Source organism: Sesamum indicum, linkage group LG10 (genome assembly GCF_026168435.1).
Source record: "Sesamum indicum cultivar Baizhima isolate 11 linkage group LG10, ASM2616843v1, whole genome shotgun sequence".
In the NCBI taxonomy this organism is placed as follows: domain Eukaryota; kingdom Viridiplantae; phylum Streptophyta; class Magnoliopsida; order Lamiales; family Pedaliaceae; genus Sesamum; species Sesamum indicum.
Window position 1 is genome coordinate 6,681,254 of NC_142666.1, and position 18,639 is coordinate 6,699,892.

The window sequence follows — 18,639 nt, forward strand, 5'->3', positions numbered from 1 at the left end:
AAAATTTAAATACATAATTACATCAGGTCTTGCAAGAGGGCAGTGTAATTATCCGTGACTATTTTATAGTTGGTTATATTGTAATAAAACCCCTCTAACAGGGGTACAGGCTACAGAACGCCAGAGAGCACCCCCTCCCCCCCCCCCCCCACCAAACCCCGCTCTCTCCCCCAACCAACCAAACCTTAGCACCACTGTTATGCTCACGTTAACTATCTTCTGCTGCTCAAAATTCGGTTTGACGTCCTGACAAAATTCACTTTCAGCATCTACATCTCTCTGGATGCCCAACGCAGTTGCCTAATCCATCCTCCCGCTTCCGCTCATTCTCGACGTTACAACTCTTGATTCATTTGCTTCCCATTTCAACGCTCACAAGCCCATTAGCAGAAAGAAGAAGTGCATGGCTGCTGCTGCGGCTGCTTCTCTTTGCCTGCGGGCCAATGGAAACCGGGTTCGTTTCCGAATTGAGCCTTCTGCTACCCATTCAAAGAGGCATCGCATGCTCGTGGTTCGTTCTGATTTGGACTCAAATGTCTCTGACATGAGTGTTAATGGTAAGAGTTCTTGAATAAACTTCCCAATTATGTGTACAATGACTGGGAAGAGGCGGGGACTTGTTGGTTTACTTTTGTTTGTTTGATCGACTCTCTTTCGTTTTCCCTCCTTTTAGTCACCTTGGTGCTTTGGCTTTTGTTGTAAATTTTGGCGATTGAATCAATTCTCAAGGTGCTACTTGTTATTTTCCAGTTTTTGTTGATGACTTTACATCATGATTTCGTTTTTCATCTCTAAACTGAAAACCAACCCCTCATCTTTTTTGCTACTATTGTTTTTCTCTGTTATTATTATTATTATTTCTGAAAAGAATTTGTTTCTCGCAATAAATTTGGAGCTTCACCTTGCAGCTGCAAAAGGTTTATTTCCACCAGAACCTGAACGTTATCGGGGCCCCAAGCTCAAAGTGGCCATTATTGGAGCTGGGCTTGCTGGCATGTCAACTGCAGTTGAGCTTTTGGATCAAGGCCATGAGGTTTAGATTCAAATGCCACCTACCTCCTACCCCTACTCCACCCCAATAAAAGCAAGTAAAGAAAACCGTAATCAGTTTGACACCCCTGGCTCCTCATTTGTGAAATAGATTTAGATAAAGTCCTTTATATTCCTTAGTAGGATGCTAATTTTGGTTTTTTCTTGTTTGTTCTGTTCGAATTATGACATGGATCACTTGGATATTTGCAGGTAGATATATATGAATCAAGGTCTTTCATTGGGGGAAAAGTGGGTTCTTTTGTAGACAAACAGGGTAATCACATAGAGATGGGACTGCATGTTTTCTTTGGTTGCTATAACAATCTTTTTCGCTTGATGAAAAAGGTAAAGTTATTTTGATATTAATTTTCTGGATGTCTATGTCAAAATGTTATTTCATATTTCCTCATAGCTTACAAGTCTTTATGATTCACCTTTCATTTTCTCCATGTGCTTTTTCTTCCTTCAATTAAAACAAAAAGCTTATTGAGTTTTATATAGTTGTAGAAACGAGTCTATAAATAGGCCATCACGTTTATACGGAATAAGAAGACATGAAATAGAAACTTTTCTCTTATTCTCTCAATTATAGTTTCTACTGTTTCAATTCATCACCATCATTTTTATTCCATAAAATACATTATCAGCACCAGAGTTTATACTCTTAAGGTTAATAAAGCCATCTAATCATCAAAAAGTTTCTGTAGTGCGATTTAACATCCCAGGTAAATTTTGAAGTCGTTGATTGTAGAAATATTCTAATGTATGAAAATATATAGTGAAATCGTTCTTTGGTTATGAGTTTCATTTTTTCCATCATTTCCTTTCCTACAGTTACTTTTGTATTCGGTATTTGATCTCAGCATTAGGATCATGATTATATGAGTGTGTTAATTTGATTTATTGGGCATAATGTCCAAGGTGCTTGGTTGAAGATTAATTTTATGAAAAGAGAGAAAATGGTATATAATAAAGGTCAACTAACTTTATTATATATTTTAAGCAAACATTGTTATTGTGTCGCCAATTACACACTTTGGTTATACTTACTCACGTCATATGACACAATGAAAAAAATTATGGTTCAACCAAAATATATCAAGGTTAGATTTGTCTAATAAAGACAGGGTTTGTTACATGGTTCCCCTTGCCACTACTGGAAATTACAAATTCCCCCTTGAACGGGGGCCATCCAAAGGGTTTATTATGGATACATAAAAAATTGTGGAGTTTATCTGCCAAAGTCACTTCATATTTCCTCATAAGTTATATATCTTTTGTGATTGATCCTAATGTTGATGCAATAAAAATCCATTTCTTCCATGTGATCATCTTCCTACAACTAAACCAGATGCAAGTTTTGAGTTACATGTAGCTGTAGACATGAACCAACAAATAGGCCATTTTATTTTTATTGGAATAAGAAGAAATGAAATGGAAAAGACTTTCGCCCATTATCTCAATTCTAGTTTCTCCATTTCAATTGTTTGCCATCTTATTATACTTATTTTATAGTAAAAGTTAACTTATTCCTCCTCACTGTAACAAAGATGAGTGCTCAATTTGTAGGACAAATATGCTATACTGTGCGCTAATGTCCTTCCAATAAACTAGCTAGTCATATGTTAATTCATCATGCTCACACATGTGGAATAAGTGATTTAAAAGCTGTAACCTGCCTTCTTGTATCCATTTGAGTTTTATTCCCTCTTCACCATGCTAGAAGGAAGATCACGTGAAGGAGACATTGCTTTTGGTTGGGTTATGCACAAGATTCAAGAAATGGAACAGTGTTTTTGTAATGTGTTAAGAAAGCAATAGACAAAAACACAAATGTGTATGCCAGTAGCATATTGCTGCTAAATCTACTATAGACCCTCTTCTTCAAAAGGGAAATCATTGTATGCGGCTATTTTTTGCTTTAGTAAGACATTGTATGCTCTCTACCATACCACGTCCATGCTTGATCTTCAAGGTGTTGCATGGATATGCCGCCAACATTTCCTTCAAATATTTGATGGTGACACATAATATTCATTAAAATAGGATACATCTTCTATTCCCTTAAGAATTGTCACTGAACTCCATGCTGGCAGAGGTTGTTCATTTAATTCCTCATGAAACTTAAAATGATGTGTTTTTCATTGCTAAATGTTGTAGGAGTCATAAGTACAATGTTGTTTTATTTTTGTTTCGTACGAAGATCTTTAAAATATTTACTCTGGACGGTTTGGTATGGATGCGCCTAATGGACCGTGGTTTAGTGGTTGCTCCGAACAAAATGCTGCTGTGTGTAATTTCTGCTGGTGATGCCCAGATTAAATAAGTTCTGCTGGCATCAATAATCAGCATAGCCGAGTTTTATTTCAGTGATTGCTTATGCGGATTGATGAGTTAATATTTTACTGGAAATGGTCCTTATTAATTTTCCTGTCTGTTTGGTGCAGGTCGGCGCTGATAAAAATCTGCTTGTGAAGGACCATACTCACACTTTTGTCAATAAAGGGGGTGAAATTGGCGGTATGATTAATACCTAATACAACAGTTACCTATGTATTTTTGTGAAGTAAATGATCCATTGGCATGTAGCTTTGAACGAACATGTAATCATGTCAAACCATTTGCATGCCTAATCGAAGTACATATCTACTTGTAGAACTTGACTTTCGTTTTCCGGTTGGAGCACCTTTACATGGAATTCAAGCATTTTTGACAACAAATCAGCTTGAGGTACTCAATATTCTATGCATGTTTGTACACTATTACGATTTGGTATTCCCACTGTTTTCCTGGTAAACATTTTCATTTAAGAAATTCTACTTCTAATTTGTCTTATCTGGTGCGACGTAGATAGAGTATTTGGGTTCTTTTCCCTTTTGTGTAGGGTCTTATTCTTGTGATAGAGAACTTCCCTTCCCTTTGGTTTCTGTGAGCCTTCTAAAGTTAAATCTTTTGGTATGTTTTAAGTAAAAAACTTTCAAGAACTTTTTCATGTATTCATGTCTGTGAGTGTTTTTCCTTCTTCTCAAAATTTTCTTAGATGTTTTTCATGATGCCAATATACCATATAAGTTTAGGCCCCCAAATTGTAAGTTGATGAGGCGTAGAGGCAATTTAATTTGTGATGGGGAGAGTACAAGTTGCTTCCAGTTATACATCTCCAACCATCAGTGATATTGGAAACACAATTGAAGTGTGTTCCACCTACCCTAATGCTTAATTCACCTCAGCTGCTTTGGACATTAAATTTGATGGATGCCTTTTTCTGGAATCATGTTCGTCATAGTTGCTCTTAGCCTGTAGACATGAATATTATTACCTACTACATAATTACCCCTTCTGCCTCCTACTAGTTTCAAAAACCAGTGATTTCCTTGTTTATTACGACTAAGTAATAAGTTTTACTTGGCAATTTCTGCCAAATATTGTTCCATTGCAAGCGAACATCCCATTCAATTTATTAGGAAAAACAACATGTAGTTAGATCCATTTCTCGAATATTCAATTCCCAATCCAAGTTTTAAATAACATCACAATCACCTAACAAAAGCCAATCGAATCTAATTTAGAAATGCAAATATACTAATTTGATAAGCTATTGTTCTTTGATCAATTCAAGTTGAGACATTTAATTTTACATTTCTCTCTTCATCACATGTTGAGTCTTCTAGTTTCCCCGAAGGTTGAGGGGGATGTTTATTTTTTGGTACACATATTAGCTCCATAGCTTGACAATACATAAAACCAAGTGCATTTAACATAATTTTCAATCAAATAAGTTCACTCGTAGCATTTAACATAATTTTCAAATCAAATAAGTTCACTCGTAGTCATAGTGCTAGCCATTGCTCTATACTTAGACTTGGCACTTCATCCTATTACTTCTTGCTTTGTCTTGTGTTTTCATGACGTTGTAAAAGACCCCTCCATGTTAAAAAAGATATAACTTAAAGACCCTTATGTTAACCCTAAACTGTGCATAGCTACCGCACCTTTAAAAAAATCACCTATGCACTTCCTTTATTATTTAACATGACCTTTATACCCTTATTTGTTTGCATTATCAACAGCTTTTAAATCTTCAAACTCATTAGAATTCTAGGAGTTCTATGTGCTAATAGACTATTTAACCCTTGGTTTATAATAAATAGTTTTTTAATTATTACAAAATAGTATATTATTTCTTATAAGCGTATTAGCGGTATTAAGCATATTACATGTGTTAGAATTGGTCCAAACCCATTTTTTCCCTTTTCTTTCATTTTTCCCTTCTCCTTTTTGTTTCTTCTTCCTTACAAAAAAGTGGGCTTTTTCTATTTCTTATAAAAAACAATTCTAATATTTAAGACGCTCGAATGTTTTTGTGGTATACATAAATGTGTAACACATGGACATATAATATATGTATGGGGCGATGGATTATGCTGGAGAGGGGGTAAGGAATTATTTGGTGAGTCTTGTTCAATTCTTGATTATTCTACCTATGATCTTAATACTAATTCTTGATATTCTTATTCTTTTTGGGAAAGGAGTTAGACTTGTACTGGCAAATACTCTATGCATCTCTTTGTTTCATATGATTCTTTTATCTCCTTCCTCTGAGCCCTTACGTCATTGTTGTCTTCAGTTTTATCCCATTGCTCTGGGTTTAAGCTCAGTGTTCCTAAGTGGAAAGAAGCCATGGTTGATGAATGAGAGCCTTGATGGAAAAATGAGATGCTGGAACTTGTTACTCTTCTGTTAGGAATGAAACAACTGGGGTAGTAGGATGCAAATACATTTTGCAATTAAACATAAGGCTGATGGAGGATGCGATAAGTTTGAGGCCCATTTGGGGTTAAAATGATTCATCTAGATCTGTGGTGTTGATTACCAAGGGACATTTGCTTTAGCTGCAAAATGAACACTATTAAAATTATTTCTTTTGTGTAGGTAAATCTTGGTTGTGATTTGCGGCAATTTAACATAAAAAATGCTCTGGATTATGGGTTTACATGGAATTCCTCCAAGATCTAAATAGTGATTAACTGAAGGTAAACTTTTTTGTGTGAAGAAGACATTACACGGCATGAAGCCATCAAGTAGAGTATGGTTTTTGATAGGTTTAGTAGCCATGATCACCCCCCACCCCCAATTTTGCGAAATTGTGTACAGACTCCTGTTAGAGTTGTTAAAACAGAAAAACTACCAGAAAAGACTTTTTTGTCCCGCCTGAAAATGGACAAAGAATATAAGAAGTAGCAAAAGAAACATATAAATTTAAAATTTGCCCCCCTTCTTCTTTTGTTCATCTTTCTTCTCTCTTTTATATATTTCTTCTCCCCTTTATGTATATATCTCTCTCTTTTATATTACATGTTCTCTCACATTTGTCTTGGATCTTCGATCTGATGTCTCTCATTTTTCTTCTCATATACATATATAAACATACACATCCATAGAAGTAGACACACACATACCTCACAACACAGAGATATATGTATATACACTCATTTACGCACACACACACACACATGTACGATCTCACCCATTTATGTGAGGGCACCACTTTCTCTCTCCTCTGTCTCACACACACACGCACATATATATATATATATATAGATTTGTATACATATACACCCACACATACCTATTTACATACTCCCAAACACATATGTGCACGGACACACCTGTTTACAGACACACATAATCATTGCATACGCATATCCCTTAATTTACACACACTCACACACATGTAATAAGTAGGAAAAATTTCCCACACCTTTTAGTTTATTTTGTTGATTAATCATATGTATCAAAAGCAAATTATTTATTATGGTACATTAGCTTAATGATGACAGTTGCAGCTTAAATTATATTATAAAAAGTGAAAAAGAAAGAGAAATTAGTAAAAATGAAAAAAAAACAAAAAGTAAAATTTCGTTAGGTAAAATAACAAGCACAATGATAGTATGTCCGCTTATATGTGCAAGGTAGAAGTGCATTTTGTTCAATCAGAATTGGTCAAAATGGTAGTCCAAAATCCAAAGCGGAATGTTAGATATTCACTGTTTTTGATACTTCCGTTGGGGGGGGGGGTGGTTGTTACTGCATACATCACTGATAGGGTGTTTGCATGTAGTTTTCCAACGACGAGGCCAGTTATAATATGATAAAGCCACAGGGATTCAGTAGGTAATTACCTTTGTCATGCATGCTGATGATATGTGATTACAAGGGATCATGCACAAGAAATGGTAGATTGAAGAAATATCTAGCTTAGGTATATCAAGGATTTGGGTAAATTGCAATATTTCTTTGGATTGAAGTTGCTTTAATGAGTAAATTTTTATTTGTCAACACTATATTTTAGACCTTGAAGAAACTGAAATGTTAGGTTGCAACATATATTGGTTTCTCTATAAAGACATCTCATGAAACACCAAAGACATTCTTCACATCCATTTGATACATAAGTCAATCCTGATGAGCAATTGAGGGCAATTATTCCTGGGAAGAGTTAGGAAGAGTGACTGTGAAAAAGGTCATTCAGCCCCTAAGTTTAGGTTAACCTTTTCTGACCAATGTGGCTTATCAATCCATTGGTGGTGCCATCAGCGTGATATTTAATGGTGAACACCGAGCACTGAGTAAGATCTATACTAGAAGGAGTTGATATGAGCTTCCAAGCTCCCTCTACGAGGGTCAGAATCTGCTTTGATTCACCTCCGGGAAGGGATTTTTCTTCGTAAAATCCTGCTTGATTGAGCTAAATCGAGAGAGCTGCCGAAGGCACGAACGACAGACTCCAGTTGTTAGAGCAGTGACTGACTTCCTAGTTGGAAGGCAGGAACGGTTAAGCATAGGGGGTGGCTCCTTTCCTGACTCCTAGCCAGTTTCCCGTTAGCCCAAAAGCGTTAGGGGAACTGGCATAGCTGAAAGGAAGGAGGGTCAGGGGCACAAATCTCATCTATGGCCAGCTTCCACTTAGAATACTATAGAGTCTCATTGTAAGACTTGGAAATAGTTTGGGAAAACAGAATAATAACTGTTTTTCCTGGCTCCAACTAGAAAGGAAGCATACAATGTTTTCCCAACTCACATGACTCACACTCAAATAATAGAAGTTGCTTCAACTTGGAGAAGGATGCTCAAGGTGACTGTGTTTACTGAAATGAGGAGACAAATTGGAAAGACACTGGGATCTACAGGTGTAGTAATTGTGTCATAATAATCAAGGCCATAGTTTTTAAAGGCGCATGGCGCAAAAGTGTCGGAGCGATGATGCATGGCGCAGAGCTCGCCTTTTTAAAGAATGGCACATATTTGCATTAATAAATTATATGTTCATATATTAATATCTTTTAACATCAGTATTACTTAAACAATTAAATATAAACACTAGAAATAATATTAGTCATTGTACCATAAAAAAATATGTAGAACAACTAGTTAGGGATAGTTATGGATTTTATGTTCCTTTTTTGTTTTTCTTTTCTATTTTTCAGCTGCATTTTCTATTACTTTCTTTAAAAGAAGTAAGTTTTTTTATTTTTCTTTTACAATTTTCTATTACTTTTTTTAAAAAAATAAATTTTTTTGTTTTGTTCCAATTTTTCTACTACTTTCTTTAAAGAAAAATAAGTAAAATGATTGGGCTTGAGCAAGGCTGGAAAAATATATATTCCTATTCATTTTGTTTTCTAATTTTTCTTTCTCTTTTCCCCCTTTTCACCTTTCAAACAGAAATGTCGATGATCACGTTCATAATCATCACCATTTTAGATTTAGTAAGCTGACTATTTGACAATATAAAGTAAAGAGAACTCATTAAAGAGTAAGAGATCTAGTGGAATAAACAGCACCGTAACCAAACGCCGAAAAGTAATGAGTTGTTATCAATGCAGATAGGTCACAAGGAATTAGAGAAAAAGAAAAGAAACTAAGATTTAGTACAGCGATATAAGTGGTGGCGCCAGAATCTGATATCCAAAACTTAGAGAAGAAGTAGCAAAGAGACCTGGAGATGGAGAAACACTTGGGATAGCTGAGTTGGCAGTAGAATTGTGCAGAAGCTTTTGATGGCTGAATTAGAAATCAGGTTGCATTTAGAAGCCAAAAAAGCATGTCGGGGCAAGATCTAATGCTGAAGCTGAATTTAGAGCAATGAGGGGGATGGCGGAGATCCCAAAGATTTGTATGCAACTTTCCTTGATTCTTTCTCAATTATGGACTGTGTTAATATTCTCATACTTATAGCTGATTCTTTGTTGTTCCCATATTACTGGGGTAGGTTTTTATAATTTTTAGGAGAGATTCTAATTGACTATGACTGATTTACGTCTTTGAAAAGCTCCCTTTGTACTATCTTATAACAAGAACACAGAGTTCAGTCTACTAGAAGCATTATACGTGTACTCAATAATGTTTCTGAAAACTAAAACAGAGTTAACCTTAATTCTAACCATACTAATTGAATACAATGGATAATTAGTCGTAAAATAATAAACTTTTACAAAGATAACACATTGTTATTTCAAGACATCAGTTGTTAATTCATCACAATGAATATTCAGATAATAAAGTTACATGAAACTGGGGCTTAGTGTATCTTATCCTAGTCCATACGAGATAATGGAAGAGGGCTGGACTTTTAAGCAGGGACACTATGTGAAGCGCCTGATGTTTGAAGTGCTTTTTCATGACCTTGGAAAATAAACATATTGTAAACACTTGCTTGAGGCAATAGTTCGACGGCCCAACTGTTGTATTCATGAACAAAACTTTGACGAAAATATTTCCTATATTAAATGAGTGTGATTGTACTTTCGCCCTTCTCTAATTACCTCCGGTAAAGTAGTTTTATTTGATTCCCATTGGACATGATGGCTTCCTGGTTGTTACTTCTTCTACTGCCTGATTTCATTGCCTCTTTGCTTGTTATTGTTTATCTTCCATTTTCCCTTTTAAGTTTACATTGTGATACGATATCTTGTGCTCAAATTGAATGTGCAGGACCTTTTATTACTATTTCATAATTAAATAATGGTAGTTTGTTCTCTTTATCACGTAAAATACAAGAGCAAGTTATTGTTGTCATACAAGTTGAAGAAGTCTGTCTACATCTTTAATAAATGAGATTTTCTAAATGTGTTCCTCCCTCTGATTTGCAGCCTTTTGATAAAGCAAGAAATGCTGTGGCTCTCGCCCTTAGTCCAGTTGTAAGAGCTCTTGTGGATCCAGATGGAGCAATGAGAGACATCCGAGATTTGGATAATGTTTGTCTTCTCTCTCATAGGCTATGTTCTTTTCTTTTCATTAAGTGCTTGAGCCAAATTGCACAAGACAGGATTAAAGTGCATTAGTGTGCAGTAAAGTCCTATCGACAGAGAGATCTTGGATATGCTTTATGTGCATCAAAATATGGAAATGAGAAACAGTGAATGCTGCATGCCATAATTCTCTACTGGTCACTACATCTGTCTAAAACCTCAATCCTTATATTTTCTCTTGTTTGGTTTATCTTTCTTCCTGCCCCTCCTCCTCCACCACCTTCTGTTATTACCTTCCATTTGAACCTATTGTTTCTACAGTAGACTGATTACAAGAGCCTTTCTCTTCAACCAGGTCTACTGGTCTTCTTGAAGCTTTCTACTACCTCAGCAACTGACTGATTGTCTGAGATGTTGATTCCAAGACATAGGGTTATTAGATTAATATTTGAAAGTGGTTGGAGGTCCTTGACCTTTCCACTTCTTCATTCTTGGATCATGCATAGGCATTGGAACAACTCATTGTTGACAAATTACGTGACATTTTGAAATTGAATAAGCTGGTGCTATAAATTTTCATGCTAAAATTTCTATATGTTACTAATCACTTAGCTGAGTATTTAAAACAGATAAGCTTCTCTGAATGGTTCATGTCCAAGGGGGGAACTCGCAAGAGCATCCGGAGAATGTGGGATCCTGTTGCTTATGCCCTGGGATTCATTGACTGTGATAATATTAGTGCACGCTGTATGCTCACTATATTCGCACTTTTTGCCACTAAAACTGAGGCTTCCCTACTTCGCATGCTTAAAGGTTCTCCAGATGTTTACTTGAGTGGTCCCATCAGAAAGTATATCATGGACAAGGGAGGCAGGTGAACTAAATATGTATTGATATGAAATCATTGTTTCCTTCTGGTTTGGTCTGTCAGTTATATAAATCCTACTCACATGTGTCTACTAGCGCAGGTTCCATTTAAGGTGGGGATGCAGAGAAATTCATTATGATAGATCTGCTGATGGGGATATATATGTAACAGGGCTTGCCATGTCCAAGGTACCTGATCTTGTTCAGATCATTCTTTTTTTCCTTGTCCAAAATGATCTTTAGTGATTTTGGTGGCAAACTTCAGCTCATTGGATTCCAGAACTTTAGATGTGTTTGTAAATTCATGTGGACGCAGTAAATGGTTCTAAAGGCACAAACTTGTCACCCTAATTGCTATTGAATTTACCTGTCCTTGATATGTGTCGTTCATTGTATATTTAGCATGACTACTCAGCAACTATAGGTGACATTTGTCTTTAAGTATGTTAATTGAATTATAGATAATTACATATCATCAAAATTGTCTCCATCAGTAGCACTTCCTTTGTAAAGATTAAACAGCAAAAGAACGAATCTGTCTCTGATTCTTAATTATGTTTGGGAAGTGAAAATGCGAATAGATATATTATTACATCATGTATACATTTTTGGATTTCCAGGTTATATATATATATATTAGTATTTATATGGTGAAACTATGAAATATCTTGATATTCTTCTTTCAGTACTGTAATGAAACTGATTAGAATGGAAACACTTCTTTTAGTTCATTTGCAAGACTAGAAGCATGTCGTAGTTTTATGGTTGTGCCCTAAGGTTGATCTCTATAAATCATAATGAAATATTGGTGTGAGTATTACATAGTGCTTGGCCAACCATGAGGACTGATGAATATTACTTCTTTATTCAGGCTACTGAAAAGAAAACCATAAAAGCTGATGCCTATGTAGCAGGTTTGTAGTTCAACCTTGCCTATGTATCTTGTACTCTCCAGTGTGTCAGACCCAAGTTTCTAGAAAATTGTAATATGATTGCAGCATGTGATGTCCCTGGAATTAAAAGATTACTTCCTCAAGATTGGAGGGAGTCGCAATTCTTTGACAATATCTACAAGCTGGTTGGAGTACCTGTTGTCACAGTTCAGCTGCGATATAATGGCTGGGTTACAGAGTTAAGGGAGTTGGAACGTGCACGGTGAGCACCAAGATTTACAGTTGTAGTTTCTCTGCATTTGTAGCTTATAGACATACTTTTTCCTTCAAACTCTGATATGGTCAGGCAATCAAGGCAAGCCATGGGTCTGGATAATCTACTTTATACCCCAGATGCAGATTTCTCTTGCTTTGCAGACCTTGCTCTCACATCCCCAGAGGATTATTACCTGCAGGGCCAAGGCTCATTGCTTCAGTAAGCAAATGCTTCTATGTTTGTCTATGTTCCTGTGATGATGGTTTTCTGCTCGGTCTTATTATGTGGTGGTTATTTACAGATGTGTGCTTACACCTGGGGACCCTTACATGCCTCTACCAAATGATGAAATTATAAGGAGAGTCTCAGAGCAGGTGGGTGTTGTGCAATCCCTAAGGTCTTTTTACAAACTTTGCCTGCCTCATAGTCGAATCTCAACAGCTGTGAGGAATAATTCTATTGAAAAATAAAATATTGATTTAGTTTGAAAAAGGTTTTTTTTCTTTGTTTCCCTTTTCCCCCTATTTTTTTTTTGGGGCGGGGGGGGAGGGTGGGGGGCGCGGCGTGGTCCTTTCTTCACTGCTCTGTACCATGTGCGATGAGAGAAAACTCTATATTGATATTATTGATACTATTTCAATTATCTCTAAAGTATTTTGTAATATATTTCTCGTAATAGTCCTATTACTTAAATTTTGATTTTATTAGAAGTTTATTTGTTATATTGCTTTGTAATATATTTTTTGTAATAGTCTTTTTACTTAAATTTTGATTGTTTTTTTATTTTACTTTCTAACTTCTAACTTCTAACTTCATACAGAAATTTAAATTTTATAACTGATTGTATGATGTTTATTTTGCATCCCTAGCTATATATGGGATGATCAATGAATTTTATAATTATTCTATTTCACTTTCCAGCTTTCAATTTTTCATTCTTTTTAGTCTTCTCCCATCCTATTATTATGGGGTATTTTTCCACTCTAGTAAATAAATAAAATCCAGATATAAATATGTAGTGATAATTAATAAGAGTAAATATTGTAATGTAAAAACAATAATTAATAAGAGTAAATTTTGTAATGTGAGAAATAATTAATATAGATTTAGTAAGCATATGGTTTTACATAATCACCCTAGGAATATGATAAGATTAATTTAGGAAAATCGAAAAAGAAAGAAACCTTTAGGAGAATTCGTACTTTTATAGATATATAGATATAGATATATTAATTGCATATAGCTCTTACAGTTTATTTTCTTTTCCAAGAAAGCTAATGAGCTTGTTATGTGGTTAACTCAATGAGCTTGTTATGCATAATATGTGCAAGTGAAAATTTAGAAGGTGAAAAGAAATGGACCAAATTGATGTTTACATCTAAATATAGTGCTACCGACAGGAATTTGGATTTAAAATATAACTCGATATACTATTAGAAGTAACTTTAATAATCTAAGACACTTTATTGTATTCTTAGGAAAAACATTAGACCATTGGTTAATTGAACAGTAGACAAGGTGTAATGGGAATATGACAAAACATAGGGAAGGTGCCTATAATTTGAAGAAATATCAAGGTAGATTTTTGTCATTTATAGTAAGAAAAATCATTTTGTTAGAAATTGTTAAATAAGAAGAAAAGAAGGGCTTGAATATTATTGAAAAACTAGTCCCAAATATAGTGTTAGGACTAGCATAGAAATACAAATATGTTAAGGATATGATTGTTCTATCTACTAAAATGTCAACCACAAATGAGGAAAAATATGTAGATCTCCTAACAATCTTCTAACACTTCCCCTGAAGGTGGAGCATATATGTCAACCATGCTCAGCTTGCTAAAACTGAAACTGGATAGTTGAACACCTCTACTATTTGATGAAGAATTAAATGGAGTACGAATTCTTTCACTCATTACTCTTCGTGGATGAAATGACAATCAACTTCAATATATTTTGTCCTTCATGAAATACTGGATTGCTCGCAATATGAATAGCTATATAATTGTCACAGCACATAGATAACGGTTCATTGTACAAGAACCCCAATTCTCCCCATACATTTTTCAACCACATCATCTCACTAGCATAGCCTGTATTCAGCTTTTGCACTGGACCGAGCAACAACGGTTTGCGATTTGCTACGCCAAGTAACTAGGTTTCCCCAAACATAGGTGCAATATCCAGATGTGGATCTTAAAGAGCCAACATAATTAGCATCTAAATAGCTCTCGTCTTTATATGACCATGCTTCTTGAAAAGTAGACTACGGGAGCAGCTTTGACATATTTTAGTGGGGAGACATATTAGTTTCCGGTTTATCCAAAAATTAATTAACTAACTATGCCCATAGCAAACAAGATGTCAGGTCTTGTTGCATTCAAATATATTAACTTCCCAACCAGCTGCTATACTTGGCCTTGTCTTCAAATACGTAGTATTGTTGTCCCAAAGTTCAAAGTTGAACTCCGTATGAGTATCAACAGGTTTAGTGTCAAGTACACCACTTTCTTGGAGTAAATCAAGAGCACACTTTCTTTGGGATAGACAGACACCATTTTTGCTATGTTGGTTATGTTGTGAGGCTCAGGAGCAAAGGCGACTGCCAGGATACAGGAATTGAGGGGTGGGGAGTAGGTTTGAAAGTATTTTGCACGAGATATTTATGACGAATGTGGAAAAAGTGGTATAATGAGAATGAATTTCATATGCTGATAGGTTCGGGAACTAACTTTCTGAAGGTTAATAGCTTGGTAATCTGCTCATTTCGTCTACTTTTTGTTCTATCATTTGGTGGACTTCATTTTTCATCACTTATTTATGCTAGAATAAAATTATCTGTAAGTTAACTTTCATTGACACTATGGTTAAGTCCTATAACTCGACACCTGAAAAAAGTTATATTTGGTATGGATCTCTTTGGTATCAGGTTTTAGTTCTATTTCCATCATCTCAAGGTCTAGAAGTCACATGGTCATCCGTCGTCAAAATTGGACAGTCTTTATATCGTGAGGGACCTGGTAAAGATCCATTCAGACCCGACCAGAAGACACCAGTGAAGAACTTCTTCCTTGCTGGCTCATACACAAAACAGGTTGCCCTGCCTTTCCTTATACAGTTGATTCTATTTAATAGGATACCCGAAATAAAAATATCCAGATTCGGTTTGGTCCAAGTAAAAGTTTTTTACTATGGTGATAGTACAAATCGAATTGACCTTTTAGAAATGTGTAAAGGATTTTAATTAGAACGTTGTTTACTGTATTAGAGTGTTATATATATAATAAAATTAAAATACGAAAAGTTGGAACCCATCATTCTTCTCTCTGATAATAGTCGTTGCAGATCATTAGTTTTATCCTCGTTCTTTGATGGTAACAAACAGCCTTTACATCATTGAACCTTTTTCCTAACAGCTCGCTTAACATTATTTGATGGAACATGAAATCTGCTGATAGCCCATGATGGCAGCCTTGAAAATGAACTATATGCACTTACAATCTTATTTTGTCATTGGTTTTCTTTTTGTTACTGGATGTTCTATTTTTACAGGACTACATAGACAGCATGGAAGGAGCAACTCTGTCTGGTCGACAAGCGTCTGCTTACATATGTGATGCAGGAGAAGAGTTGGTGGCGTTACAAAAGGCTCTCGCTGCGGTTGAACTGAAAGACGCAACTACATCTGACGAGTTGAGCCTTGTCTGATTTAAACAATTCTCAAGAAATTCAGCTCCCAATTACCTGTAAAGTCAGCTGAATACAGTAAGTACCATGCAGTTGCGAACAGAGCATCAAAAGAATTATTCTAATATCATATGAGTTAAGAGAGCTAAGATGTAAAAAATGCACAGGAGATAATGCTGACATTTTGGACCCCCAAGCATCTCTACAAGATCTATGATGTGAATTATTTGTGTATTTATCCGAGCACAGGGCTTGCTTAGAGATGCATAATAGGTTGATCAAGCTGTAATTTCGTATCTGATAGGTGCTCTATGCATTTGATTTGTTGAAAACTGTTTACACCCTCTGCAAATTGGTCCAAGATTCACTTGATTCATTCTTTGCTGGTAATTTGTTGATCTTCCATTTTCTTGATTTCCATTGAAGCTTTAACTTGTATGTTTGTGTTTTCATTTTCAGTTTTGAACAAGTTTTTGTGAAAATCAGAGGAATCAAAACTGGCAATAGATGAGGACATTTCTCTGTGCATTCTGGAGAACATTTTTTGTGAAAAATATCTAGTAGAAATTAATTGAATCTCACGAGCTTAAGAGAACTCATAGAGCTCTTTAAATAATAGTACAGATACAAGACTGAAGAAGAAAACCAACTCCCTAAACTAATTTGCTAGCTAACAATACACGTCAGCCTCTAGCTGGAAAAACAAAAAATCTAACTACTAACAAAAAACATGAAAGCAGAAGATGCGACAATAACAGAGCTCCTCTGCTGCAACTAGTGGTGAAGTAACCCATCTTTCAACATCCCCCCTCAAGCTGGAGTTGGGGGAAGGCAACCAAGCCCAGCTTGGACAAAGCAAAAACAAAGGCTGGAATAGGAAGTAGCTTTATGAACAAATCCGCAAGCTGTAGCTTGCCACAAATGTGTGAAGGAAGAATAAAGCCCTCTTTATACTTTTCGTGGACTAAGGGGCAATCGATTTCTGAATTCAATAAGAATGAAATCTACTGCAACTCACATACAGTAGCCCCCAGGCTTCTGTATTTTGCCTCAGCATGGACCGTGCGATAGTGGGTTGCTTCTTAGTTTTTCAGGAAATTAAGGCATTACTCCCAAGAAAATGCAATATCCAGTCAGTGATCTCCATGAATCCATGCAGCTCGCATAGTCAGCATCATAGTATGTTGTGAGCTCGAATGAATTAGATGATGGAAAAAGAAGACCTTTCTCTTAAGTAACGCATCAGATGAAGTGCAACATCCATATGAACTTGACAAGGGCAAAGAACAAACTGAGTAGTTGTGATGTCAGGACGAGTGAAACTCATTATAACAGCCTGCCCACTAGGCGCCGATATGGTTCACGATCAGCTAACACAAAAGTGGCGGTGGAACTAAGCTTGAGCCTCAAAGAAAGAGGAGTAATAGGCATAGAGAGGACAAGAGGCCTGTGTCTTGTACAATGCCATGTATAAATAACTGAGGTGCCAGCTTCAGACCTTGCTATCTCCAAGTCAAGAAAATACTTGGCATGCTCAAGGTATTAATGGTGAATTCTGAATCCAGATACTTCTTGATAGCAACAATCTGAGATTCAGATGCACAATGAGTTGCAAATCGTCCACATATACTAACAAAGCAAGTAAACTATCTGAAGTGTGCTTGATGAACAAACGATAATCATGTAGGGACTGACATAATCCATAAAAAAACAACTTAGAAATCGATTCTTGATTCTACTGTCTGGAGGCCTGTTTGAGGCTATACAGTAACCTTCTCAGTTTATACACCTTACCAGGCTGAATAAAGGAACCATCTGTAGGGGTCATATATATATCTTCGTCTAGATACCCATGCAGAAAAGCATTATTGATATCCACCTGGTGAATTGGCCACTTATATGCAGAAGCTACAACAAAAAATGTTGTGACAGTCACAACCTTTGCCATTGGGGAACATCTGTAAAGGTAATCAACCCTTTAATTTGGTTGAATCCTTTGGCAACCAACCTAGCCTTGTATCTATCCACACTCCCATCAGCCCTTAGTTTCACTTTGTACACGCATTTACTGCCTATAACTTTCTTACCCTTGGGCAAGTCCATAACCTCCCATATTTCATTCTTTGCTCTTCTAGCTCCTGCTACATTGCTTGCTCCCATTCCATACACCCTTTTACCTGCAAGTAACTCCAAGGTTCTTGGATAGTAGATAAAGCAGCAATAAAACCTATATGTGGGGATGTAAGACTGGAAGGCTCAATGACATGTTCAAAGGAGGAATTACAATGGAAATCATTCAGCCAATTAGGTGGTTTGGTGTGTCTTTGAGATATCCTGGGACATGTAGGATTAGAATCATGAGCAGTAGCTGAAGAAGATGGAGGAATAGGTTCAATTGTTTCTGGAGAAGGAGTAGAAATCTCGAGGGAGGGGGGGAATTCAGGAGCATCAACAGGAAGGATAGGAAGAGGAAGAGGACATGACTCTAAAGTAGATGACAAAGACTGATATGGGAATGTATCTTCATGAAACACGACATCCCTAGAGATGATGACTCTTTTGTTGTAAATATCATAGAGCTTAAAGGCCTTTTCACCCTGAACATAACCAATGAAGATGCATTTGAAAGCTCTTTGATCGAATTTTGATTTATG

The 18,639-nt window shown here is 36.0% G+C and overlaps 1 protein-coding gene across 3 annotated transcripts; it reads left to right on the plus strand.

Annotated features, from left to right (window-relative positions):
* The first annotated feature begins 150 nt into the window (after positions 1-150).
* Positions 151-16,361, plus strand: LOC105172259 (zeta-carotene desaturase, chloroplastic/chromoplastic). Of its 3 annotated transcripts, none has more exons than XM_011093633.3 (14): positions 151-557; positions 909-1,033; positions 1,243-1,377; positions 3,480-3,552; positions 3,689-3,762; positions 10,185-10,289; positions 10,913-11,157; positions 11,252-11,339; positions 12,022-12,064; positions 12,149-12,305; positions 12,390-12,518; positions 12,601-12,673; positions 15,228-15,392; positions 15,851-16,361. In XM_011093633.3, exons 1-14 carry the CDS (start codon positions 404-406, stop codon positions 16,004-16,006), a joined length of 1,722 nt encoding a protein of 573 aa, XP_011091935.1. In that variant the 5' UTR covers positions 151-403; the 3' UTR covers positions 16,007-16,361. The 3 variants fall into 3 exon arrangements, with proteins under 3 accessions (XP_011091935.1, XP_088741961.1, XP_088741962.1); XM_088885835.1 differs by having other exon boundaries at positions 12,399-12,518; XM_088885836.1 differs by lacking the exons at positions 15,228-15,392; positions 15,851-16,361 and adding an exon at positions 14,106-14,516.
* Positions 16,362-18,639: the final 2,278 nt, after the last annotated feature.

Bases quoted from the DNA above. Each gene is read 5' to 3' on its own strand.
- LOC105172259 (XM_011093633.3), top strand. From the start codon at position 404: ATGGCTGCTGCTGCGGCTGCTTCTCTTTGCCTGCGGGCCAATGGAAAC. The intron at 12,519-12,600 runs GTAAGCAAATGC...GGTTATTTACAG, and splicing joins GGCCAAGGCTCATTGCTTCA to ATGTGTGCTTACACCTGGGG. The intron at 12,674-15,227 runs GTGGGTGTTGTG...CTTTGGTATCAG, and splicing joins TAAGGAGAGTCTCAGAGCAG to GTTTTAGTTCTATTTCCATC.